This window comes from Labrus mixtus, chromosome 10 (assembly GCF_963584025.1).
Source record: "Labrus mixtus chromosome 10, fLabMix1.1, whole genome shotgun sequence".
Taxonomy (NCBI): domain Eukaryota; kingdom Metazoa; phylum Chordata; class Actinopteri; order Labriformes; family Labridae; genus Labrus; species Labrus mixtus.
In genome coordinates this window covers 8496398-8524368 of record NC_083621.1, presented here as the reverse complement: position 1 = coordinate 8524368, position 27971 = coordinate 8496398, and the positions used below count along the sequence as shown (strand labels likewise).

Sequence of the window (27971 nt, the reverse complement as noted above, 5' to 3'; positions counted from 1 at the left end):
ATGGCAACAACAGCTCTGACCGGGTTCTCTATGATGAGTCTCCTCAGCCTTGGGTACCTGACCTGGGATATGATGAGTCCTAACCAGGTGGAAAACGAGCCTGACATAACTTTTTTAGACAGGTCTCCTGTGCCGCAGCCTCCTCACATAATTTTCATCATGACAGACGATCAGGGATTCAACGACATCGGCTACCACAGCTCTGACATCAGGACACCGGCACTGGATAAACTGGCAGCAGGCGGAGTGAAGCTGGAGAACTATTACATCCAACCTATCTGCACTCCGTCCCGAAGTCAGCTCATCACTGGCAGGTAAAGTGTTTGTCCACAGACCTGAGACTGATGAAGGATTTCATGTTTGACCCAGATTCTTAACATTATATTGATATAAATAAAGCACAAATATTTATATTTACAGTTTCTGAATGGATTATGGATCACACGATACATTTTAAAATCCTATTTTTTCTTAGTAATCTATGACATTTGAATGAATATAAAGGGAGAGCCAAATCACATTTACAGGTGTAATGAATACAAATGTTCATTGTCAAATAGAAGATTGATTAAATTGTACATAACTTTATACAGATTTTCTTTCTATCTAATCAAATAATTTCTGACAAATGTATTGCTGATATATTATCTGTAACATCTTAACTGCCAAATAAAACAACTTACAACATTGCCTCTATGTCAATTGACAGTGGATGGTACTAGATTGCCTACAGAGCATACACATGTCCTTCTGCTCCTTTCTGCAAACCTAGGATGTGATGTCAACAGGAAGTGATACTACAGAAGAGACTAAACAAGTAGTGACATCATCAAATAGCTAATGGCCATTTAAAAAAAAATATATTATTATTTTTTTTTTGTCGGATGTTGCAAATGTCTGAACAAAAAGAAAAAAATGTTAATGCATACTGTAAGCTGTCTTTAAAGTTGAACTTAAATAAAAAACTTTAAATCGGAAAATAGCTAATGGCCAAATAATCATTAGTTTACACATTTGTTCAGGAATAATTAGAAAATGTCTTGATGGCAAAACAAACTTTATCCTACCGTTATGTTATTTTTGATATTTTTAACAGTTGCATTTCTACTGAAAAGTGAATACAAATAAATCAAAGGGTTAGGGTTAGCAAGTGTAGGATTGAATATATATATGTTAAAACTTATATACTTTTGGGAGTGCTGGTAGCCTAGTGGTTAAGTTGCGTGCCCAATGTACAGAAGCTATAGTCGCAGCGGCTGTCGGTTCAAATCCATCCTTTGCCCTACTGCATGCCATCCCCTACTCTCTCCTCCCAACACTTCCTGTCTCTCTTCAGCTGTCCTATCAAATAAAGCCTCAAAAAAATTCTTATATAAAAAACCTATATACTTTTTGAATGTGACGTCTGAGAAACTGAATAGAAAAAAAACATATTTATATCGACCTCAAAAGAAACAAACAACATCAGCTTAGGCTGTGCACTGAAAACAAAACAGAATATATAGGCAACAAACTTTATCCCTTCTTCTTCATCTCGTCAGCATTTTCAAAAACCTTTTGGAAAACCTTTTCATCATGTGAGGATGAAGGTGGAAATAGATAAAAACCTTTCTTTCTCCTTTTGTCTTGTTCATATCAAATCCTGTAATCATTTGTTCATCAATAAACATTAATCCTTAGACAATTTTCTTAATCCTCAACTCTACAGGTATCAAATCCACACTGGCCTGCAACACTCCATCATCCGGCCCCGCCAGCCCAACTGCCTGCCCTTCGACCAGGTCACCCTCCCTCAGAGACTGCAGGAACTTGGCTACTCCACCCACATGGTTGGCAAGTGGCACCTGGGCTTCTACAAGAAGGAGTGCCTGCCTACCCGCCGTGGCTTCGACACATACTTTGGCTCCTTAACAGGCAGTGTGAACTACTACACATACGACTCCTGCGATGGCCCCGGGCTGTGTGGTTTCGACCTGCACGAGGGGGAATCAGCCGCCTGGGGCCAGGGAGGGAAATACTCCACCCATCTCTACACTCAGAGAGTCCGCAAGATCCTGGCAACCCATGATCCTCAGTCCCAACCGCTGTTCATCTTCCTCTCCTTCCAAGCTGTTCATACTCCACTGCAGTCTCCGCGGGAATATATCTACCCATACCGCGGCCTAGGAAATGTGGCACGACGGAAATATGCTGCTATGGTCTCGGCTGTTGACGAGTCTGTTCGTAATATAACATACTCTCTCCGCAAGTACGGATACTACCAGAACAGTGTCATTGTCTTCTCCACGGATAACGGAGGTCAGCCTTTGTCTGGTGGAAGTAACTGGCCTCTCAGAGGTCGTAAAGGCACTTACTGGGAAGGTGGCATCCGTGGTCTTGGTTTCGTCCACAGTCCTCTTTTAAGGAAAAAGAGGAGGGTGAGTAAAGCCCTGGTGCACATCACTGATTGGTACCCAACATTGGTGGGATTAGCAGGGGGCAATGAGTCCCTGACAGAGGGGCTGGATGGGTATGATGTCTGGGAAGCCATCAGTGAGGGGAAGGAGTCGCCCAGGTTGGAAATCCTCCACAATATTGACCCTCTTTATAACTATGCACGCAGCGGATCTCTGCAAAAAGGATACGGGATTTGGAACACAGCAGTGCAGGCCTCCATACGAGCCGGAGACTGGAAACTTCTAACAGGAGACCCTGGCTATGGAGACTGGACTCCCCCACAGATGCTTCCAGGTTTCCCTGGCAGCTGGTGGAACCTGGAGCGCCACACCAGGCCAATGAAATCGGTGTGGCTTTTCAACATCTCTGGAGACCCCTACGAACGTTTTGACCTTTCCGAGCAGAGGCCAGACGTCGTCAAAGAGCTGTTGGCAAGGTTGGTGTATTACAATCGCACTGCAGTGCCAGTAAGGTACCCCTCAGAGGACTTACGGGCTGACCCCCACCTAAATGGAGGAGCCTGGGGACCCTGGGTAGGAGATGAGGAAGAGGACAGCTGGGAAAGTGTCTACAAAAAAGAGAACAGTGATTGGAAGAAGAAGCTTAAACTATCCAAAAGCAGGTCGTTTTTCAGGAGACTTAACACAAGGATCATGTCCAACAGGATCTGAAAAAGGACACCACTGAAGAGGGTTCAGAGGAGACACCCTTGGACAAGTATAGGATACAATACACTTTATTGTCCCCTTGGAGAAATTTGTCTTGGACTCACAAATTTGTGAGGAATAATTTTGTGTTTCTGAAGATTTAGTTACTGAGTTTGAGCTGCAGGTGTTTGTCCAGTCTTTGAAAAAACAAAGGAACATAAGAGTCCAATTAGTACATGAATGTTAAACTGGGTTGTATCCATTACAAATTAACTTTTAGTCTTAAAGACATATTATGAAAAATCCACTTTTACAGTGTATTTGAACGTATATGTTCAAAATCTCCTTGTGATGTCACAGTGGGATTCTGGTAAAAGAAAATACCCTCCCCTCCCCTGCTATCTCCACCCATGGACTCCACCCCCAGCCTAGAGCAAAACATTTGCGCAGGTTCGCCATTTTTATTCTCGCTAATGAAGGCGTGATGTCTACCTGGAAAACTCAGGGGGGGGGCTCATTGCATTTAAAGAGACACACACACCAAAACGGAGCGTTCTGAGAGAGCTGGTTTATCCAGGGTCACAAACCTCCTCTGGTGCTTGATTCATGTTATATTTTGACCAAAGCACAGCACAGATGTTTCATTTAGACCACAGGGGGACTGTTTGAAAAGGTGGAAAATGGGTAAAATATGTCAGATTTAAATGTATTATTATATAACAGAAACATTTGGTGATTCTATCTCATAAAATATAACAAATATGTCAGATAATGTGATTTACAGCTGTATTTGAGATGGATGGTAAAAGTGATGAATGCCTCTTTGTCAAAGTGAATTTAGTTGACTCTCTTTTCAATTAACTCTGCTTCTTGACTTTTTTATGACTTTTTTTTTCGATTGCATCTAATGAAGTTTATTTGATTAATGAAACTGTTTTCAAAATGCAAATTAAAAGTTATACCGGGGTGGAAAGAGATCAGTAGCTCTGCTCTGTTTTTATGTTCTTACAAACTAACTAACACATTAATATGATAATAACATCATAACAGGTACACTCAATGGCTCTTGTCAACTTTGTTCCAACTGCAGTAGGCATCTACTTAAAGGGGAGAAGCTCTCATAAAACCCACTGCCAAGTTCCTGGCCAGCCCCAGCATTTAGAGGCAAGTGAGCAGAATCTTTATAATCTAACTCAACAAATCATGGACACCCTGACTGGAAACATGTAAATGACATGCCCTTCTATTGGTGGGGGTTAGAGTTGAGATTATTATCTGTATGCCAGTTGTGTTATCTTAATGAATACTATAGTTTGATTGTCATACTTACAGGCCTCTCAACTAAAAGCCTAATTTGTGTGTACCATCCGTTTATTGGATAAGTTCAAATGATGCTTTGTTTTGTCTTTGTCTCTTGCAGACACCAATTCTTCTGAGAGTGCATATCAAAATTCTCACCTCTATTTGTGGTTTCAACTGGCAACCCCATGATCATGCTCGTGAGCAAACAGGAACTTGCGATTTAGTTTCATATGTGATTTCAACAGCTAGGAAAAAAATCATCCTAGTGTGATTTCCAATTAATAAATGAAGTGAAAACAACCACTCAGCTATTTATTAAAGTGGTAGAATCTAGCTGGTAATGAAATGGACCGAAGCATCTACATGACATACAAAAGCAAAAAGGACCATCAGGGAGATGATTGACTGTATTCATAGTTCTTTTTAATGCATGCTTTAATTGTTTTTACATTTTCCATGGCAAAAATTCTTAGTGAATGATGTGTGACAATAAAAAATACGGCAGGATGAGATCTTTCAGCAGAAAACTTTACTTGTACATATACAGGACAAGATCAGTGACATCAGCAAAGAGAATAACGTTGTAGCTTTGTCCCATGCAACAGATAGATTAGGATTACATTTGCGGCACAAAAATCATCGAATATATCCCACTAAAACTCCTCATTATAAACAGTTTTTCCAATGTCTTATATAGGCGAATATGTACCTCACTTCACACTGTAAAATTGTTAAAACTGTGTATGTTATTTAATGCAAAAAAAGGCCTTTTCATCTCTCCATGTTTCCTTGGTGCTGCCCCATGATGTTGTTCTGTTAAGAGGCTTTGTTTATTTCATCAATCACTGTGACACCGGATGAATTTCTTCACCACCTGCTTACATTTCCTAAGATTAGCACACTTTACATGCTTCAAAAAGGGCTTGTTTCTGCAAGAAGTAGAAGTGAGACGGTTTACTTTGTTTCCTGCCTTTAGACCACGGCACCAGACCAACACCCTTTTACTGTTTCCTGTCAGTGTCTAGCACAACATTCGGGCTGAGGTTCATCATCTTTTTATTTCATCTTCTTTAAAGGTTTGAAGGTTGTTCTGAGTTACAGGGTAGCATGGATCAAGTTCTTCTTCTTCTTCTGATGTTAGCAGGAGTAACTCATGGTAAAATTATTTTCGCATTATTGAACAATTTACAGCACCACTGTTATACACGTTACAGGTCAAATATTGAAGCTAATATCTTGCCTGTTTTCTAGCTCTCTTTCCAGTTGCTGAAACAAAATGCAATGCCACCAGCAACACTTCTCTGTGCTCTTCTACTCTCGGGAGCTCTGTGTACATCCAGGTGATGACAGACGCCAGCGGTCTTCTGCTGCTTTGTAAAAAACAGCTTCCCTCCGGACAAATGAATGTATTCACCCTGAACAAAGGAAAGGTGACGATATATGAGCCGTTCCAAAACAGGACAGAGTTTTTCATCAACAGTGGGACGCTCAAGATCACAAATGTGGAGAGAAATGATTCAGGCCAATACAACATTAAAGTCTATGGTCCAAAAGGAGTCCTCCTGAGAGAAATTGAAGTGACACTGGATGTTCAAGGCAAGTCTTCTAACCTTTCCTTCCAATGTTTCTACAATATAGTATAACGTTGTAATTGAAAGAAAGAACGACATAAACTGTACACTTTATAATGATAAAAGTAAAAGTTTCATGTTGCATTGTAGTAGATAACCCTGGCAATATTGTCAAAGGTAATCTGAAGCTTTACATTTAGTCATTAACTTTTTATACACTGAATAGACAATGGATAACTTGGTATGATGGTGAATTGTGCTGTTAGCCATCAGGTGAAAAAAGCTGACAGGAACTGTCACTTTCAGTATTTGTCATCTGGTAGTTAGTTTATTTATTTTTTGACCTTTTCGAATTTTGGTCAGATTAGCCTTTCACTTACTGCTACTGCTAAAAGGGGAAACAACAATAAGGGTAAAGGAGATCCTGGATTGCCTGTGTGTGTGTGTGTGTGTTTGTGTGTGTGCGCGTGTGTGCATGTGCATGTGCGTGTGCGTGTGTGTGTGTGTGTGTGTGTATGTTTTGCCTAATAATGTGCTTTGTCATGTTTGTAATGGGCAGAAATAAGACAGAGTCAAAGAGTCTCATCAAATCAAAATATAACCTCAATGATCACCTGACTGCAGACAAATAAAAGGTCTGTCACATAATGAAGAAACGAAAAAAACAAAACAGAAAAGGAAAGCACCTTCCTCTAAACATCCCTCTGGTGGTGAACTTCATAATAGCTCCTGCTGCTACAGAGCGCTTTGCCACAGCTGGAGGATATATTGTATTGTGGGAGATGATTAAACATGCAGGATGTTCATTTTATTTCTGGGATTCAGGATGGTATCAACAGGTAACCTTCCGTCAGATCAAAGATCTTCTTGTCACACTTCACTTAACATATTGTAAAAAAAAGTTTCTGTATCTGTAGGTGTTTACATTCTGTCCACGTTGTAAAGATACGCTTTAACAATTGTGCTCCTTCGTCCACAGTAAACATTTTGCCAATCTTGATCTCAGGCTGTTGTGCAGTCGCTGTTTTTCTGATTGTGTTGACATTTTGCTGTGTGTGTCGGAGAGCACGGCGCAACAAGAAGAAAGGCAAAAAGGTAAATAACACATAAAGGAACAACGCTGTTATACTTAGGCAAGGCAGCTTCATATTTATCACACATTTCACTCAGGCAATTCAAGTGCTTTACAAAAGGAACACCAAATAAAAGACAGAAATACAATAAAAAAGAGCGTGATATATTTATGGAAGTTTAAACAGCTGCCTTTTCTGTAAAATAATAATGTTGCTTTTTTTTCTGTCTTTTTTGCAGGGTCACGTCAAAAAGTTAGAACAAAGTCCTTCATTGTGAGTTTGGACTTTAATGAACTCAACTGAGCACATTATTACTGAAGAACACTGACTGTAAACAAACCAGCAAACAGGACTTTTAATAAAACAAACTTGGGATCTTGGAAGTCTCAGAAGAACAAAGAAATGAAACTTTTTCGTTTTGGATGATTGTTTGACTTGATGCCGAACAGTTATTTTGTGTCTGTCTTCTTTGTCATAATAAATCCTCGTAGATCTGCATCTGGGCCCACTGATCTGAGGAGAATGGAGAATGATGTGTGTTAAGTGTTGTTTCATTAGACCTTAGTAAACAAAACAAAAAAAGATAATTTCAGTTTCAGATAATTTTTCAGCAATTGTCATTAAAGTCATTTTGTCTTTAGGTCATACTACAATTTGTCTTTGTTTCTTTTAGCTAGAGCTGAAGTGTATTCATCATCTTGTGTTCTGATGACATCTACTGGCTGTGTTTGGACCTCACTCATATTTAGACGATATACACAGTAATGACAGTTTTACACTTTGTGTCAATTCCTGCATATAATGTGAAGACAGGGTTTCATGTTACAGTATGCTGAAATTATGTTGTCAATGTGCTAAATTTATCAATGTGAAGATCGATGCTGTGTGAAAAAAATCAAAATAATAATATGTTCCATGTGTTGATGGTTAGAAGACTGAAGACGGCTCTCTGATCCAACACACGTCTTAAAAAAAGAAAGGGCTTGCAGAAGCTCTGTGGGGGAAAACGCTGTGCAATGAAGTAAAACATGAATTAAAAGGAAAAAAAACAAAAAAACATGTTTCATGGCATTCAACTGACATCCGTTGATGTGCTGCCTTGTGGAAAGCAAAGCGAGTACATGACTTTTTAGTTTGTTGGACATGATGCAAATCTCAATGATAACATTCTGAAAACACAACATGGCTGCAGCAACTTGTTGTCTCTGTGTTAGAGTTAACTTTGCATTATAACAGTGGGTGCCCCCCTCCCACACACACACACACACACAAACAAATGTACTATTTTAACAACTCTGTGCACGATAAGAGTTCTCACACCTTCTTATCTGAAGCTGATAAGAGACGACACTTCAGGCTGGTCAGAATGATTTGCATGTTTGTTTTTGGGTGAAGAAGAAAAGTTTGTCTTTAAGTAGCTGTTTAGTAAACAGAGGCTGAAAAGAACTGAGGAGACATGGAGGCTGTGTTCAGACTGTTTGTGCTGCTGATTGGAGTCTCTCACGGTGAGATGTTTGACCTTTTGAATTTGACGCAATTTATGCAGCTTTTGGATCCAGGTTATTATTTTTTTAGTGGTGTGTCACTGAACCACTCTAAGGACTACATGCATCAGAAATAAAGTGTAGGTCATAGCGGTAACGCTTTATTTTGATAGTCCGTCTGTTGACACTCAACAAGCTATCAGTAGATATTCAGTTGCATGTCAACAGCGTGTCAGCTCATTTATTTGAACTACAAGATATACTCAGTAGGCACGTTATAATACCTGGCCCAACAAAACAAAACGCTGGTAACATTTCAATAGACTGATGTGTGTGTGGGTGTGTCGCTGTGTGAGACTGTGAGAGAAAGAAAATGTGACAGTACCTACAGCAGAATTAGAAAACAAGAAAGCAATTGTAGTAGCTATGCAACATATGAATTATATAATAATTATAAATACAATTCAAGTTAAAGCAACACAAAGCTGGACCACAACCACCACTACAGGCACACAATACCTGGCAAAAACAAATATGCAGTAGCAGCGCAAAGAAAAAAAAAAAATCAATTTAAGTTATTCTCTAACTTCTTTAGATACGGTGCAGGGAGAACTATAAACTAAAACAAACTCTACACCAACAGAGGGACAAGTCACAATATGGATCAACTACAAAAATAATACAACTCTCTGATGCTAATAACAAAAACAAAACAGCTATCTTGTTGCCCTCATTCAGTCCTTTTTGACAGAAAAGGGGATGAGCTGCTTTTTTTTCTCTGCCAGTTCACCAACAATCTTTTTTTGACAAAGTTTTGCCAGTTTTAAAAGCGTATGTTCCTTAAACTGCTCAAGTGTACTTTTCTCTACCATGTATATCTCAGCATTATCATTGCTGCTGTGTCCTTGACAGCATTTCTAGATACACGTGCCTTCTTAAAAGCTTTTGTCAGCTTGAGGCCTCCTTTGATGAGTCTGAGGACACGCCGATATCGCCTCACAACATCTGCGATGGTTGACACTGAAAAAAACAAAAACAAATTACAACTGTAAAACATTCATTTGAAAAAAGGTTATTGCTCCCTAAAGATTGTTGTGGTGTATTTTAGTTGCAGGGTAATGGCCCAAAGTTCAACTTTGGTACACTTTTAAGGGATGGAATGGCAGCTTTAATAGCAACAATGTGTGGGTGCAGACTCCCCTAAGTAGGTGTGTGGTTTGTCTCTATTTTAGTTCATTTGTGAAATTTTGGTTAAAGAATCAAAAAAAACTTGTTAACCATTGTTTTTGGTTTATATATAGTTTCTTCTTTGCATTAGGCTTTTAACTGTAATTTGAGGGCCTGAAGATCAAAGCCATCCAATATTGGTTTTCTGCCTTGTCCCTTTTGAGAGATTTCTTCAGATTCTCAGAATCTTTTATTGATATTATGTACTGTCAAGTGTTTCCCCACACATAAACGATACCTGGGCAGAGCATCCAGGTGTAATTTTGGCCCCCCAAGTGTGTGTCAGACCTTTCCTTTTTCTCCCTTCGTTACAATATTTTTTTGCCGACGTTGTCATGCAGCCATTTGTGTTATCATCGTTAAGCCTTCTCCTATGCGCATCACCTGATTAAATAACTGAATACCGTGTGAAACATTTCAAAATGTGAGTGCTTTGCGCGCATGTGGATAACTAGGGAACTGATGTAAAATGAGCAGATTAAAGCCGTCGGTACACAAACTAAAAAAAGTTAAAAAAAAGTAAGCGAATAAAGCACAATTAATAGGCCATATATTTATTATTTTATTTATATTTATAGAGTTTGTACTGTTACCAACTGTTTTTCACTTTAATTGGATAGTCATAACACAGGTCTACAAATGCTTAGTTACTAATGTCTTCTAATAGTCTGTTCATAGACATCTTTATATATGTTGACAATCAACAGAATATTATCTTATCTACAAATGAGTACCTTATCTATTGATAGTCAATTAATCTAATCTGTAGTTGACAACCAACAGAGTATCAACAGAGTCAGTCATTTGATGAGTGAGAAACCTTGGGGATATGTTGACATCATACTGTTGACTTTCAAATGACAGATTGATTCAGAGTAGTTGAGTGTCAACTTACAAGAAGTTGACAATCTACAGATAGTTAGTTGAATGTCAGTCAATAACCTCTTTACAAAAATAAGAGAGTCGGAAGACACATTTTGTAAAAATGTTGTAACACCTTGAAATGCACCTTATAGTCTACTGGCAGTAAGTTGAATGTTTGTTACTTGTCTGTTGAAAAAATTAGGTTGAATATCAACTGACACACTGTTGACATGCAACTGAATATCTACTGATAGCTTGTTGAGTGTCAACAGACGGACTATCAAAATAAAGTGTTACCCTGTATTTTACAGAAGAGGAAAAGGGCCACTGAAAAACTTTTTTCTTAGAATTCTGAGATTAAAATCAGGGATCTGAAAAAGTCAGAACTAATCTTTTTTTTTTTTCCTTCACTGGCCATGATCCGATACACTTAATCTTTGCTATAGTAATGGCAGCATGTTATAATTTTAATAATTGAACCTTTATTTAACCAGGAAAGAAGAGTGTCCTGGCCAAGGACAACAATGTGACTGAGAGTAGATTACTCTCAGCCACATCTAAAAAAAAGGGGGAACTTTGATGGACTTAAAAAAATACTTTATTCATATGTAGGACTATGTAAGTTTGTCATAATTCTATAAAAAATGATTTTTTTTTTAAAAGTGTTCTCCCCAATTTTCAGGTTTGGAAACCTTCTGTGATGGCAGACAGGATGGAGCTCGGTGTTATGGAGCCCTGGGAGGAACTTTGGTCCTGAAACTGATGGACGACGCCTCAGCGATATACAAATACCAGTGGTTAAATAAAACAAGAGGGATACTTAGTGCAAGAAAGAACAAGATCGTGCATAATATGATAGAAACCCGATCGACGTTTACTCCCAATAATGGAATATTTCGGATCAGTAACCTGAGTATGACTGATGCTGGTGAATATGCTCTTGAAATCTTCGATTCACAGGGATACAAAGTAGTGCATCAGACTCAACAATTCACCATTGAAGGTATGCGTTGAAGCGGACACTCGGAAACGTTCGGTCACACAGGCAGTGTTTGCGGTCATGTTCACACAACCACAATCACTGCACATGGACGCTACATATCTGAACAGAGTGATCCTCAAAACATTGTATCACATCAACAATATAAAATAACTATGTGGTCAACCATAAGACACTTTTATTAAAGTGAGGATACTGTACATACATGTGTATTGCTACATATCTGTATTTTTTTCATATCTTATAGTTTATATTCATTTTAATAAAAACAATTCTGCTAATACTTAAACTAATTTGTTTTCTTTCTTCAGCGCCTGTGTCCTCTGTCCTGCTGGTCTCTGAGTGTCTGTCCCAGGGAGAGATAAGGGCCTCATGCTCCTCTGAGGGAGGGGACAGTCCTCAGTACAGCTGGACTCTGGATGGACGAACACTGACGCACACTCAGCTCCTCTCTGGAAATAATGACACTAACAACATCACTCTGAAACAAGACGTGTCAGGACGACTGGTCTGCTCAGTCAGGAATCACATCAGTGGGATATCTGCCTGTGGTGAGCAAGAGCACGCATGCGTGGAAAATAGTTTGTTATGTAATTGATGAACTGTCCTTCTATCACCCCACAGCTAAAAACTCTACGTCTTATTTTATGTCTTTAAGATGAAAATGAGATGAAAATAAAGATCCATTTTTTGTCTTTACTGTGTCTTTTTAGTGTCTGAATTCATGAGCATGAAATCAGGCCAAAATGAGACAAATCATTAATGAGACAAACAGTAAAGAATTGCGACAATCATCAAAGCAATAATTTAGAGAGCTCATCTTGTCTCATTTATGTCTTATTTATGATTTGTCTTATTAATAAGAGAATTTCACCAGATCAACATAAGAAATCTTTGATCTGTATTCAGGATCTCATCTTAACCACTACGAACCAAAGATCACGTATAGACGCTAAAAGGAGTACCACGGAAAGTATTGAGGTTTTCAACAAGAAAGATTTTCTCAGGCAACAAAGTCAAATGATTGACAATTGTCTGTCAAAAAATGTAAAGATTCTTAATTTTACAATATTAAAAACAACAGAATCCTTAATGTTGTCATACTATCTGCTTTAAAAGTGACTCACACTGTTACCTAAAACAAACCATTACCTTTCTGTTAAAGTGGTGTCAGTGACTAACAGTTTGTGCTCTAGGGGATTTCTGTTTAATGAAAAGAATTGTGTGTGAAGAACATTGATCTCGTACATCCCATAAATAGATTCTCTTAGTCTCACTATAGCAATGTGTTGGTAAGATTAATATGATAAGACCTCATAAGATATAGGCCCAGGTGTTGTCTACTGTTAAGCTCATATTGAGACTAATTTGACATCTCACACTTAATATAATTCAAATATCTTTGACTTGTCTCATCTTTTTTCTCAGCTGAGATTTTCAAAGTTCTATAGACTGAACTTTCATTTTAGAACCAATTTGAGAGCTTTGCAGTAGTCTTTTTTTTCTTTGAGGGAAGATTTGAAAAATAAATATAAGAGTTGTCTCTCAGGGCTCACTGAACCATTTTTATGTCTAGGAATAGTGTTTGATACAAATGAGACAATGGACAAATATCTCCCTTTTGGTCTAAAATGGTGCTCATTTCTGATGAGGAGATGAAAAACAAGGCATAATTAAGATCTTAATCACCTGAATTTGATTTAGCTATGGGATAATTTGACTACTTGATTCCATTTGTACGGTGGCTGGGAAGTGCAAAGCAAAATTAAAGTGTGAAACACTTTAACAGAAATTTGAGAAAAATTGACATTTTGAAAAACATGTTAACATTTCATCAAACCAAATTTAAAAAACAAAACCAAGGACAAAACACATTTAAAAGATGTGAAACACTTTTAAAAGCGCTGAGACAAATGTACAAGTGGCAGAACACTTTTGCTAGTCCCCAGACAAATTTACAAACGACGAATGTTGACCGAAAGGGAATGTACCAAATTTGACTGAATGTAAATTTGTCTCAAAGTGTTTCACACTTTGCAATTTTGCTTTGCATTTCCCAGCCACCATACATTTGGCTGCAGGGTGGGTCTTTAGTCTTGTTGTCAAACATTAATTTGATATTTTCTGGATATCAGCTAATATATGCAGTATTACTGACTTTTAATCTGGCTAGCATACATTAGCTTTCTGGCTGATAGCATAGCCAGAGTGCTCTATGAGCTGCACCATGAAAATATCTTTAGTTGCCAATTTACAGGAAACACCAGAAGGCCTAAATGGGGCAGTGAATGGCATTTACATTGAATTAGGCCTGTATTGGTTGAGGAGCTTTCATGTAGTTAGATCAAAGTTACAACTTGTGAAAAAAGTTATCGGCTATATTTATTTCAAAAAGAATGAAAACAAAACACTTTGGTCGATTTTTTTCTGAGGACATTGTCTCCTTGTTGCTATTATTAGAATTATGTATGGACCCAACATAAGCAACCATCTACCAGTTCTGGTTATCAGGAATCCTTAACATCAGTCTCTGCTCTGTTTCTTTTCTATAGGCTTCATTTACATCAACTGCACCTTACCTAATGGGACGTACATACCTCACTGGGCTATCAAAGCCATTAACAACAGGTGTATTGAGCCAACAACAAGCCCAAACTGGATTAATACAGACGGTAAGAGAGGTATCCTGGTGTAACTAAAATATCTGTTGTATTGACAGGCCAATCAAACTCTTTTTTTTTGTATCAGTTGTAATTAACTTGTGGTTTTTGTGTCTCTTTATCGAAACAGATCAGTCCCTACTCCTATATGATGTTCTAGCAGCCGTGGTCATTCTTATATCCATTGGGATTGTCATCTATTTTGTTTGGAAGAAAAATCAATTTAAGACAGCTGAGGGCTCTGCAGTTCCTGAGATGATGGAAAATCTAAATACATCTGTTCTGCATCTGAACCGCCACCCTAATGTCGACTCTTACCCTCTTTGACGGGCCACGAAGGTTACCATGCTGCCAAAATGGAGAGCTCGCAGATTGTGATGTAAAAATCATCATAAATGTATAGAGTTATAGTTCTACAAATAAAAGACAGCTGCAAACTTGTAATCAAACATTTACTCACTTTTTGTACCTGAGTCCATGCTTTACAACAACAACTTGGTCATTACAAACGCTGAAATCTGTCACTACAACTTCACCTATGTGCTTTTTTTTTTTTAAGGAAAGTTGTGGCAAGGGTGTGGCAAAACTTGATTTTTACTAGAAAAGCCCCCCTGTGGCAGTATTGCAAACGTTTAATGTACCTCCTGGCTACCTGTACTATGGCCAATGTGCACTGGTATGTATTGGAGTGTAACCGTTCACAGGGGTCACAGAACGATTCTTATAAATCTATGAAAAGTCTTCAATGCATATTTCTAGGTTTCTCTAATTGACTTTGAAACGACAGTCATGAAAGTTACAGTTTGTTTCAACTTGTTTTGTTAAGAACTACCTGTGCTAGTAGGTGCAGCTATTAAGAAACATTAAACAAAAAAAAAGAGAAAAACAGAGGAAAATTATGCAAAATAAAGAGCAGCATAGAAATGGAGTGACAAAAACCTGGCCGTCAGCACCTGACCAACAGGGAAACAGGAGCTAATGGTAAACAGATAAACAAAATAGATAATGTGCAAATAAACAGAATGAATAACGACCAAAAATATCCCCGAAAAACTAAGATTGATTAAGTCAAAGGCAAACAATTATAAGACTAATACAAACACATTTTACAACAGTAGGTTGAACCAAACACTAGTCATTAATAGATAGCCAAAGCAGTTCTTAATGAGGAGTATCCTTATGAGAGTGAGCCACACAGAGCAAGAAGAAGGCCAAAAAGAAGAGAATCAGAATCAGCCAAGGACATTTACACATAGGAATTTGACTTGGTGTATATTGGTGCGAAACAATGCTCTAAACAAAGAGCAGAAAAGAGCAAAAATATCAATGACAATCTGGCCTTGGTGGCTGACGAAGAGCCAAACCATGAACCAGAGATCTGTCAGGACACAGCACATCCTCAGTGAGGACAGGAGAGTTAGAGCCTCAAAGGAATGCGGCTCAATCACACAAAGCAGACACATGACGGCCCATGAGAACTTCCGGCAGAGCAACCTCTCTCCCACCGCTTTTTTGGCTTTCTAAGACTTTCGCTGGACCTTCTGATTTTCAAATAGTTTGAATTTATTTGCTTAGGTTGTCAGACAATATTCCACCAACAGTCCAAGTCAGTTGTAATTAATTTGAATGAGTTTCATCTAATCAATTTAAGCTAGTATGTGTATCTTAAGAATATATTTTTAATTAAGTCATGAGTTTGAGTTGAGAAAACAAGAAAACACTCGAGTAAACAAAACATTTTTTTTTTTTTACTTAAGTATTTTTCAAACATTTTATTTCCACTACTTAAAAACTTGAACGTAATCAGTTAAGACAAACATTTTAGAGTATTTTCAACTCGTTAAGATTTACAATGTTTTTGACTACTAGTGGTTCAGAGGCTTCACTGATGGTTTAAATATTTCCTGTCACAATGCAAAGACATTGAAAAGCTGAAAAAAAAAGCAAAGAATCTTGCAAAAGAAAACATTAAATAGTGTTATATCTGACAACGTATCATTCTTTGTAGGTTTTATGACACAAAGGCAGTGTAAATAAATGACACTTTATTCATGCAAGTCCTGCAAAATGTCGCGGCTTTTTCTTGTTGTTGCTGTCTTCGACTGTTTCCAGTGAAGGAACACAGAATCTAAAATATGACCACTGCGAGAGAGAAAAGTAGAGGAGGATATGAGGTAAGAGTTTATCTTCAGAGAACGAGACCCGACATCTCTCACGGACATCCTGTGTTAGAATATATTTTAGAAATGGAGAACTTCATGGTGAGAATACAACAACCATCAGTTCAGTTCATCATACAACCCAACATCTCTTTTTTTACAGACACAGCATGCAGCTGTAATAAAATAGAGGAACTGCATTTTACTGCTTGTGTTGAACATACTTTTACCTTCAAGCTCATAAGAGGAACCATATAGATGTTGAGCAATTTCCATAACATTTGTTGTTCAGAGAAGGAAACTAAACTAAAAGTAAGAAAAGCCAGAAGTGAACAGATTATGGTAAATTAAAAAAAGGAGGAAGTAGAAAACAGAGAACTACTGTGCAGCAAGTCTGTGGTTTCTCTGGGGATGCAACAATTTACTCACCACGGTGACGAGCTCCACCCTCAAGAAGTTCAGATGAATATCATGAATATAAAGACACGTTAATTTTTCTGAGCGTTTTCCTTCTCCAGATCACCTTCAGAAGACATCTGAGACATGAAGGTTGTGTTTGGACTGTTTGTGATTCTGTTCAGAGTCTCTCATGGTGAGCTTCTTCTATTTCAGAGTACACTGATGGATTTGTTTGCTTCATGATTTTAAGCAGCCACAATATATTATTTCTGGCTGTAAGGAAGCACAGTTTGATACAATTCTGAATTTTAATACATATAATGCCCACGAGTGTGAAGCTTAACTCGTCAATCAGTGATGGTGCAATTGTAAGAAGTCGTAAATTCTCGGCTTCACAACATCTGCTGCCAATGCGCCTTAATGGCCTGTTTGATTTAGAATTTGATCTCCAGAAGACAAATTGCCAGTCAGAACCCCTAAGAGATGGCAAATTGATAAGATGGATCAAGAGATAGTCTCTTCTTGAATTCAAAGTGATTTCCTGTCAGTTTGTCACCTATTACCAATTCATTTAACTCCTCTAGACTTGAGGTTTAGAAGAACTACTTCCTGTTTTGAAAACTCTGGTTTAAGAAAAATACTGTAAACCTTTCGTTTCTTTGTGTTTGACCAATTGTCTTTGTCATGTTACTTCATTTAGTAGAAATTAAATGAGATATTAAAAAAAAGGTTAACACATAAATGTGTCCTCCTGTGATGGCAGACAAATTGGAGCTATTTGTTATGGGAGGAACTGTTTTCCTCCAGCCGATGGATTACAACTCAAAGATATTTAAGGTCACATGTTATACTCCTTTTCAACAAGTTTAAATAAGTCTCAGAGGTCAGAGGCAGAACATTTTCTGAAAAGTGGAGCAGGCAAAGACGAAGGACTTTCCTCATAATAGGGGGGTTTGTAGGCAAAGGACATATTAGTATTTTTTCCGTAAGATAATTAGCCTATTTGTATATGCTTTCAATTAATGTTATTTATTTATTAAGAATTAAATGATCAATATTGTGATATTAATGTGTCTATTACGAGTTATTATTTTCTAATTCCAGGTGTTGAGACCTTCTGTGATGGCAGACAGAATGGAGCTAAATGTTATGGAGCTCTTGGAGGAACTGTGGTCCTCCGGTTGATGGACGACGCCTCAAAAATATTTAGATACCAGTGGCTATTTAATACAGCAACAATACTTCGTTGGAGGAATAATAAGATTTTGTCTAATCTGATAAATAACCGTTCCTCATTTAGTCCAAGTAATGGAACATTTAGGATCAATGACCTGAGCAGGAATGATGGTGGTGAATATACTCTTGATGTCTATAAAGATAAAAGTGGAACAAATCGAGAGAAACGCACTCTACAGTTGACCATTCAAGGTAAGTAGCATTTTTAATCCACTGTGGTATTCAGTAATTTAGATATACATTTATGTCGTATTCTACATATATCTGTTTCTTTATCTGTTCTGTTTAAGAACGTTTATTAACTAAAATTATTACGTGAATAAAAATGAATCTGAGTGTGTTTCCTTCAGCTCCTGTGTCCTCTGTCCTGCTGGTCTCTGAGTGTCTGTCCCAGGGAGAGATGAGGGCCTCATGCTCCTCTGAGGGAGGGGACGGTCCTCAGTACAGATGGACACTGGGTGGACGACCGCTGACACAAACTCAGCTCCTCTCTGGAAATAGTGAGAGTCAGAACATCACTCTGAAACAAGACGTGTCAGGAGAACTGGTCTGCTCAGTCAGAAATGATGTCAGTGTTGTCCGAAAAGAAAAGCAGACCTGTGGTGAGTGAAAACACAAGACCCAAACTGTTATTTCAACATTTATCAGTCGCTGATCTGTTTCTTTCCCATAGGCTTCACATTTCTCCAGTGCACCTTACCCAATGGGACGTACATATCACAGTGGTTTCCTCCAACTAATGAAACACTGTGTCCTCCACCAACACCTGACACCTTTTTAAATATAATTGTTAGCCTATTTGTATATGCTTTGAAACAATGTTAACAATTTATTAAGAATTAAATGATCAGTATTGTGATATTAATGTGTCTATTACGAGTTATTATTTTCTAATTCCAGGTGTTGAGACCTTCTGTGATGGCAGTCAGAATGGAGCTAAATGTTATGGAGCTCTTGGAGGAACTGTGGTCCTCCGGCTGATGGACGACGCCTCAAAAATATTTAGATACCAGTGGATATTTAATACAACAATAATACTTCGTTGGAGGGATAATAAGATTTTGTCTAATCTGATAAAGAACCGTTCCTCATTTAGTCCAAGTAATGGAACATTTAGGATCAATGACCTGAGCAGGAATGATGGTGGTGAATATACTCTTGAAACCTATAAAGATAAAAGTGGAACAAATCGAGAGAAACGCACTCTACAGTTGACCATTCAAGGTAAGTAGCATTTTTAATCCACTGTGGTATTCAGTAATTTAGATATACATTTATGTCGTATTCTACATATATCTGTTTCTTTATCTGTTCTGTTTAAGAACGTTTATTAACTAAAATTATTACGTGAATAAAAATGAATCTGAGTGTGTTTCCTTCAGCTCCTGTGTCCTCTGTCCTGCTGGTCTCTGAGTGTCTGTCCCAGGGAGAGATGAGGGCCTCATGCTCCTCTGAGGGAGGGGACGGTCCTCAGTACAGATGGACACTGGGTGGACGACCGCTGACACAAACTCAGCTCCTCTCTGGAAATAGTGAGAGTCAGAACATCACTCTGAAACAAGACGTGTCAGGAGAACTGGTCTGCTCAGTCAGAAATGATGTCAGTGTTGTCCAAAAAGAAAAGCAGACCTGTGGTGAGTGAAAACACAAGACCCAAACTGTTATTTCAACATTTATCAGTCGCTGATCTGTTTCTTTCCCATAGGCTTCACACTTTTCCAGTGCACCTTACCCAATGGGACGTACATATCACAGTGGTTTCCTCCAACTAATGAAACACTGTGTCCTCCACCAACACCTGAGGGTAAGGAGCCTGACAACACAGTGTCAAATAAACCCTCTATTCATAGCACATCCGCCAACCACACTGGAGGTAAGGAGAGTGACACTGAAGCATCCAAAGAGCCCTTTACTTTCAACACATACATCAATTACACCAGCAGACATGACCCACAATAACTAAGCCTTACCCTGACCTTTCATTTTTGTTTCTTCATCCAAACAGCTCCCCCCCTGCTCTACTGTGGTCTGCGAGCAGCTGTGGTGTTTCTGATATTAACTGGGATTTTTGTCTACTTCGCTTGTAAGAAAAATGACTTGAAGGAAGCTGAGGGCTCTGCAGTCCACGAGGAGACAGAGTATGAGAATGATTCTGTTGTAATGGTTGAAATGAGAAGCGCTGCATCTCGACTTTGACTCTCTGAAACCAACATCTCTGTGTCGACTCTCACCCGCTCCATTTGGACCGTGTGACTTTACGAATGTGGAAATACAGTTTGGATTAACAATTCTCTTCTGTTTGTATTTTTTTTTTAATTTTATCTCACTTCTGCCTAAAGCAAAATTTGTTTGTGTAGATAAAGTTTGTATTGTCGTAAGAATTTACCACAACATTATTGGTAAGTAAATAGTAGTTCACACATAATTTAAATGAAAATAACGTTTGTTTTTACAAAAGTTATACTGTCCTTTCTTGTGAGAAAAGTCTTTCACTTGTTTTAGTAATTTATCAATATTCATGCAGTCAAAAGTGTTTGCTGGCAAGTGGCAACAGGTTTTTTGTAAGAAATTGTAATTCAATTTTGAGAATTTTTCTTTTCAGTTTTGTATCATTGCCTGACTTTTTTTTTTAGCTCTATACTTATTTAAAGCTTCTTTTAACATTTTATATTCAACCTCATACTTAATGCCACATAAGTGATGCACACACACATTTCAGTGTTTCAGCCTTGAATTTTGTAAATCGTTTTTTCTCTTTTCATCTTATTATTGCAGTCATACATCTGTTTGCTTCTGTGATTAACAAGACTCATAATAAAATACTTCTGAAAGCATTTGAAAGTGAGAGACTTCTTATTAGTTTTCATATTAAGTTCATGACTTGACTGAGACTTATGATCTGTTTTAAGGTGTGTTCACTGAGGAGTTAAAGATGCTTGTTCTTCATTCAGTGAATCTGTTTGTTTTTTTATTAAGATAAAAACTTGAGGAGAAAATAATGTTTAATACAAAGCAACCACATACCTGTACAGCTTTACTCAAACACTCTTTTCTGCTTAATGCCACTAGATGGCGACAGAGTCTATAACAACACGACATGTGTGAGGAAATGAGCGCGTGAGCTTCAAACCCACAGTGAGAGATAAACTATGACGTCACTGTGGGCCAACAGAAAAGTGTGAAAATACATGTTTTAGCACTTTGGCATGGCATATTCTGCCTTTTGTTGATATCTTTCATTATTATTGCTGAGAAGTGACAAACATTCATCTGATATATTTTGAATTTCTAAAAGTAGCATAAAAAAAACCCATTTCTGCAAAGTTCCTAAAAGCAACAACTAAAGACAGCAAAGACTTTGATAAAGTAGGAAGCTAAAAAAAAACAAAAAACGATAAACATGTCAACACTATAAATACGCCAAAATATTGCTGTAATTGAAACTGCATTATAAAGGCAATATGCAAAATCTTTTAATAGAAATCCGCAATTCATGTGTACTGGATTGATTCATTTAGCTAATTGTTTTATATTTTCAAGAATCAAACTGTTTGACCTTCAGTGTCCTTGATGTTTACCTGAAATGTATCCAAAGTGGATCAATATCAATATTATTCTCCATTGTCTTAATCCAATGAGAACAAATCTGTTCATATTTCAAAGGATTTTAAACACAATTATTTGTCATTTCAATTTTTTTTGTTTCTGAATACCTCCCTGTCTAAGTCCTTTGAAAATACAGTTTGTTGTAAATATTCTTCAAGTGTTCTCTTGCTAATATAAAAGGGTTAGGGGCAGTGTGAGAGGTTGAGCCAACATCTCATATTCAAATTAGAATAGTTTGAACTTGTTATGATATATTAAGAGATGAATTGAGATGTATAAGATCCTTATTTTGTGAGGAATTATAACATCAAGATATACCAGGTTATACAGTTGTTAAATAGCATACATTTCTTGTTAATATTTGAACACAGACATCTTAGAAACATCAGCTGTTAGTCTCAAATCCTCTTTCGGATCGAAGGAGGAATGCTTCCTTCTCTTCCAGGCTGTCCATCACACCAAAAGGCCCTCTTGGTTTGGTTATAGGGGAAGTGAAACTGACACAACTTCCTTTAACGATGTAACGATTAAGACAGCAGCAGACGCTTTGTAAAGGTTTTCACACATTCTCTGAGGCTGATAATTAGGGAGACACGTTTGAGGCTGTTTGGCTAAAATCAGCTTATTTGTCTTTAGGGGAAGTAGAAAAGTTTGTTCTGGAAGCTGCTGACAGAGAGTCACCAGAGGCTGAAAACTGAGGAGACATGGACGCTGTTTTTGGACTGTTGCTGCTGCTGCTGCTGCATGGCACCTCTCATGGTGAGCTAACACATCTATTTAAGGTTCAATATTCTGTGGAAAAGAGGCCTCAGGCTTTAGTGCATCTGCTGGTATTATAAGTTTGGAATAGAGATGATCTCCGCTCAGAGAAATGCTTGAGACTAATGTTTGATGTGAAAGAATTACCTTTTTATTGATAAAGTTAACTTAGGACTGGCTGTTAGGAACTCAACTGTATATGACTTTTATTTAAATTATCTTTTGATTCAGAGGTAAAATGTTCAGTTAAATAAACCTGAGTTGTTATACAAACAATATGTCAAATTGTCAAATCATATTTTTATTGATAATTTAGATATTCACTTTTTGGTGGATTGTCCCCTGACATTCTTCCCCTTGAGTCACTTCAGCGTTTAAAATGCAACACGGTCTGACAGTGTGCTTTGTCATAGCAGTTACATCATTTTTAACCTAACTATTTTCATGCAAAAACAACCTACATTTAATCAATAACCCCTTATAAATAAAGGTGCTAGTGATCGATTAACAGTGTAATTCTCTTTAATTCACAATGAAGTTCTTTAGTTGTGAAAGAAAACATCAGGGGATTAAACTGACTACATCAGAATGCCTTACTTAATAAAATGAGAAGGTTTATAAAAGCAAAACACCTCTGTTAGCTGGACATTGACTGTTATTAAAGCAAAGGCCTGTCTACAAACAAGTGTTTAACCTGTTTGATCAGTGTGGTCTGCAAAAAACACGCTTATTTCAATTTTTTTTAAAATATAATTGTTAGCCTATTTGTATATGCTTTGAAACAATGTTAACAATTTATTAAGAATTAAATGATCAGTATTGTGATATTAATGTGTCTATTACGAGTTATTATTTTCTAATTCCAGGTGTTGAGACCTTCTGTGATGGCAGACAGAATGGAGCTAAATGTTATGGAGCTCTTGGAGGAACTGTGGTCCTCCGGCTGATGGACGACGCCTCAAAAATATTTAGATCCCAGTGGCTATTTAATACAACAACAACAATATTTCGTTGGAGGGATAATACGATTGTGACTAATGAGATAAAGAACCGTTCCTCATTTAGTCCAAGTAATGGAACATTTAGGATCAATGACCTGAGCAGGAATGATGGTGGTGAATATACTCTTGATGTCTATAAAGATAAAAGTGGAACAAATCGAGAGAAACGCACTCTACAGTTGACCATTCAAGGTAAGTAGCATTTTTAATCCACTGTGGTATTCAGTAATTTAGATATACATTTATGTCGTATTCTACATATATCTGTTTCTTTATCTGTTCTGTTTAAGAACGTTTATTAACTAAAATTATTACGTGCATAAAAATGAATCTGAGTGTGTTTCCTTCAGCTCCTGTGTCCTCTGTCCTGCTGGTCTCTGAGTGTCTGTCCCAGGGAGAGATGAAGGCCTCATGCTCCTCTGAGGGAGGGGACGGTCCTCAGTACAGATGGACTCTGGGTGGACGACCGCTGACACAAACTCAGCTCCTCTCCGGAAATAGTGAGAGTCAGAACATCACTCTGAAACAAGACGTGTCAGGAGAACTGGTCTGCTCAGTCAGAAATGATGTCAGTGTTGTCCGAAAAGAAAAGCAGACCTGTGGTGAGTGAAAACACAAGACCCAAACTGTTATTTCAACATTTATCAGTCGCTGATCTGTTTCTTTCCCATAGGCTTCACATTTCTCCAGTGCACCTTACCCAATGGGACGTACATATCACAGTGGTTTCCTCCAACTAATGAAACACTGTGTCCTCCACCAACACCTGAGGGTAAGGAGCCTGACACCACAGTGTCAAATAAACCCTCTATTAATATCACATCCTCCAACCACACCAAAGAAGACCCATGGTACATCAGTAAGTGGAAACAAACTACGCCAGCGTGGACTCATCAAAGTAGTTGTCATTTTAATCTTTGTCTTTCTCCATAAAAAAAACACCATTAGTGATTGCTAACTTAATGATTTATATGCTCTTTCTTTTATAACTAAATCTACTAGAATATTTGCCGATAATAGCCGGTGTGCTCTCTGCACTGCTGATTCTGTTGGCTGTAGGAGTGGCAGTCGTCTATGCTCAGAAAAAAAAGCAGAACAAACCTAAAGGTACTGAACATAACTTCCTTTTTTTCTTGACCCACCACTGCACTCTGCACTTTTTTCTTCTAAAAAATATTTGTCAGCATTACACTTACCGGCTTTCATTTAACCGAGAAACGTTGAATATGAAATCATGAAGCTATTAGCAGATGTTTAGTTTAAGTAATACAGGATAGTTCGGGGCTGGCTGGAGGGGCTTGCTCTGTGAAAAAAGTATCAAAATCTGCCTCTACTCTACTATCAACACATTTTTATCTTGTTATTAAGTAAACTAAAGATTTAAAGACATTTGTTATGCAATAAATCTTACTGAATATTGAATATTAAAACATGACAGCAGAAAGTTTAGCTGCTTTTAGTTTCATAAAAAAAACACTAGCCTATAGCATGGATATTTGTAGGGTTTGGGGCAAGTGTAAAAATAACAAACAGTTTTCTTCTTCAAAGTTAACTTTAAAAGAGGACATATTATGAGAAATCTACTTGTACAGTGTTTTTGAACATATATTTGGGTAACCTGCGTGTCTACCAACCCAGAAAATTTGAAATAAATCCATCCATTGTTTGTCGTCTGCATGAGTCTTACAACACAGAGAAAAATCTGTTTAAAATTTGCTCAACTTGTGATGTCACAATTGGACTCTGGTAAAAAAAAAAATACCCTTCCCTTCCCCATGTATCTCCACCCATGGACTCCACGAACACCTAGACAAACGGCAGGAACAAAACCTTTGCGCAGATCTGCCATTTTTATTCTCTCTACAGAGGAGTGATGTCTACCTGGAAAACTCAGGAGGACTCATTGAATTTAAAGAGACACACACACCAAAACGGAGCAATCTGCAAAAATCTTTTCCAGTAGAGGCTAAGCTACTTAGTGAACACATTTGTCTTATGTTGTTAAAAAGGCTTAGTATTTAAGAGGTGCCAAAAGGCAGATTTTAAGTCTTTATTTAAAGCTTACAAGCTAGACAGTTATACCAATCTACCCAACAAACCTTCAGCTAAAAGCAAACAGTGCATCACCAAAAGTTTGAATGTAATTCTTTTGTAATCAAACATGACAAAATTTGATTGTGCGTACTATTTATTTTTCTGTGCAGAAGAGGATGACGAACAGGATTTAACCTACGCAGATGTCAGGATTGTGCAGCGGCAGGCGAGGGAGGGGAAGCCGATGCAGCAAAGGGCAGAGATGGAGGTGGAGTACGGCCAGGTCAAGTTTTCAGAGCGACCTCGGCAGACTGTTGAACCATCAAGAGATGACTGCGTGTACGCAAAGGTTCGCAAAGGCAGGTGATTCACAAAGACTGCACCACTGTCTGCTGACAGAGGAGATGTGTGTTGGCTTAAGGTCATTCACAATCATTTTATGTGACTTCATATAGGACACATTTATGGCCATCAGTAGCCATAGATTCTCAACATTTTCATATTTTTTACTATACTTATGGTTAAATACTTGACATTATCTCCATTGAATAGCATTGCTAGCTTTTATATACTTCTTTTTATGAATTTTATAATGGTTATATTTTCAATGCTCCACAACTTATACCTTCTCTCTTTATATTAAGAATAATATGTTGTACTTTCTTGCGTTTACTAGGTTTAATTTATGAGCATATTTACTATTATTTCATCGTTAAAATCCTGTAAACTTGCAGTGAAAATGTACATATTAACAAAGTATAAGATTGTCTTAAATGTGCGTTTACATGTAATGTACCATGGCTTCTTTTACAAACGTCAAAATGATATTTTGTATGTTCTTAAACTCTTTTAAAAGATGTAAATGGGTCAGTTGAGGGTTGGATTGTACTGTGCTGTTTACCTTTGTCTCTGAAGCCCCCCAAAAAGCTTGTTAAGAAATGTCTCGTCTCTTCGGAAGTTCACAGTGAGCACAAATTTGTTTCCATGATGTCCACACTTCTGCTTTTTCTCAGACGCTGGTTTTCAGTATTTCAAAATCAGTGGGTTAAATAGTTTGTGTCATTTATCTGTGAAATAGTCTTTTAAGGCACGTATTATGTATTTTAATTGTGCCTCTTGATGTATAACAAAAGTATTTTTATTTGTTGCAGACGTAAATATGATGCAGCCTTTTTATGTTAGATTATAGTAAATTATTACATTTTAAATGATCACAAACAAAGGAGAAATGTTTTATTAATAAGAAGGAAGGAGCGTCACATTTTTCAACTTTAGTGAAAAAGGAGGAAAACTGAAAGTGACTAATGTGGTATGAAAAATTAAGAAAATTCAGCCACTTGTAGATCAAATCATATTGAACCTAAAAGCTTGTCACATCTGAGCCAGCGATGTGTTTATCTTTCAACTCTATCAAGTTATCGTTTCTATTTTTAGATTGATGCATTTCCTATAACTTGTGGTTTCCTTTTAGAGTGCACCAAACATATGCATCGGAGAACGACTTGAAAGAGATCACAATGGAGTTAGCCTTTTTATGTGCACTGAACATGTTAACATGCAAAACAGGTCAATGTCAAAAGCAACACATGTATACATTTCAGAGAAATATCTTTTGGAAAGCTTTAATCACATGTGGGTAAAAGCTCAGTTCTGTCTGTCAACAGTATTTTGCTGTTTGGGTGTGTTCTGGGTCAAACAGTGTTTGGCGAAACCTTTGATCCTCAGGCCTGGAATCTTTGGTTTCTGTTTGTATTATCACATTTGGTTCAAGTAATCCCACATAAGCCATGTGTGATTAAGTTTGTGACCTTATTGTAGAGCTCTGTGACTTATGTTTAAGTGAAATATATTAAAGTAATGCTGATTTGGTGATTCTTTTTGTTTTCTTGCATTAAGGGTGACACCGTGTGCTTTTATTTGTTTAAACAAAGACAGAGTTGATATGATTGGTTTTGGTTTGATAGCTCCTAGTTAAAGGTTGACAACCATGGACAACCATTCAGCTCACACATAGCAATAAAAACAGTGTTTATGGCTCATGACGGTTGTGCTGTCCTTAAACAACCACCTTAGATTGTCTTTTTTGTATTCCAGCCTTCTTGTTGAAACACATTTGAACTTCTGACCAACATGATCCACTGAGAAAATGATTAACCACACAGGAGTAGTTTATTAAAGCTGCTCAAAAGATCTTTTTACTGAATGATCAGTCGGCCAGTAGCGTTCCATTCAATACAAAACTGGTACTGGTTTTAAATAGTTCATTATTATCGCAGCCTGTTTCTATATGTATAGATAAAACAAAGTTTAGACTGTTGAACCTCAGCTTTTGACAAGTTTGGTTAAACCCAAATTAAACATTTATTTTCCCCCTCATAAAAAACAGGTGATTTTGACATTGTCGTGACATATTCAGGTGATGTTAAGTTACCATGCCAAAGGTATTAAACTATAAAATATAACAGGTGATTCATTCTTGAGTGAAGAAAACCCCCTCATGTTTCTTGTTGTTG

At 37.5% G+C, this 27971-nt stretch overlaps 4 protein-coding genes and 1 long non-coding RNA gene across 8 annotated transcripts; all 5 read left to right on the top strand.

Moving 5' to 3' along the window:
* On the top strand, positions 1-3166 carry arsia (arylsulfatase family, member Ia). Its single transcript, XM_061047929.1, has 2 exons — positions 1-314; positions 1709-3166. Exons 1-2 carry the CDS (start codon positions 1-3, stop codon positions 3105-3107), a joined length of 1713 nt encoding a protein of 570 aa, XP_060903912.1. The 3' UTR covers positions 3108-3166.
* A 2858-nt stretch (positions 3167-6024) lies between these two features.
* On the top strand, positions 6025-7527 carry LOC132981838 (uncharacterized). Its single transcript, XR_009674651.1, has 2 exons — positions 6025-7051; positions 7268-7527. It is a non-coding gene; the product is annotated as an uncharacterized LOC132981838 (long non-coding RNA).
* Positions 7528-8301: 774 nt separating this feature from the next.
* LOC132981837 (hemicentin-1-like) lies at positions 8302-14699 on the top strand. 2 transcript variants are annotated; one of them, XM_061047930.1, is made up of 5 exons: positions 8302-8534; positions 11287-11607; positions 11916-12155; positions 14157-14276; positions 14395-14699. In XM_061047930.1, the coding sequence occupies exons 1-5, from the start codon at positions 8486-8488 to the stop codon at positions 14589-14591; spliced, it is 927 nt and encodes a 308-aa protein (XP_060903913.1). In that variant the 5' UTR covers positions 8302-8485; the 3' UTR covers positions 14592-14699. The 2 variants fall into 2 exon arrangements, with proteins under 2 accessions (XP_060903913.1, XP_060903914.1); XM_061047931.1 differs by having other exon boundaries at positions 8304-8534; positions 11268-11607.
* A 4217-nt stretch (positions 14700-18916) lies between these two features.
* LOC132981835 (uncharacterized) lies at positions 18917-20899 on the top strand. 2 transcript variants are annotated; one of them, XM_061047928.1, is made up of 4 exons: positions 18917-19282; positions 19441-19692; positions 19764-19862; positions 20064-20899. In XM_061047928.1, exons 1-4 carry the CDS (start codon positions 19039-19041, stop codon positions 20252-20254), a joined length of 786 nt encoding a protein of 261 aa, XP_060903911.1. In that variant the 5' UTR covers positions 18917-19038; the 3' UTR covers positions 20255-20899. The 2 variants fall into 2 exon arrangements, with proteins under 2 accessions (XP_060903911.1, XP_060903910.1); XM_061047927.1 differs by having other exon boundaries at positions 18918-19282; positions 19764-19931.
* Positions 20900-22169: 1270 nt separating this feature from the next.
* On the top strand, positions 22170-27330 carry LOC132981829 (uncharacterized). 2 transcript variants are annotated; one of them, XM_061047918.1, is made up of 6 exons: positions 22170-22423; positions 23290-23616; positions 23775-24026; positions 24098-24196; positions 24427-24531; positions 25629-27330. In XM_061047918.1, the coding sequence occupies exons 1-6, from the start codon at positions 22369-22371 to the stop codon at positions 25823-25825; spliced, it is 1035 nt and encodes a 344-aa protein (XP_060903901.1). In that variant the 5' UTR covers positions 22170-22368; the 3' UTR covers positions 25826-27330. The 2 variants fall into 2 exon arrangements, with proteins under 2 accessions (XP_060903901.1, XP_060903900.1); XM_061047917.1 differs by having other exon boundaries at positions 24098-24283.
* The last annotated feature ends 641 nt before the right edge of the window (positions 27331-27971 follow it).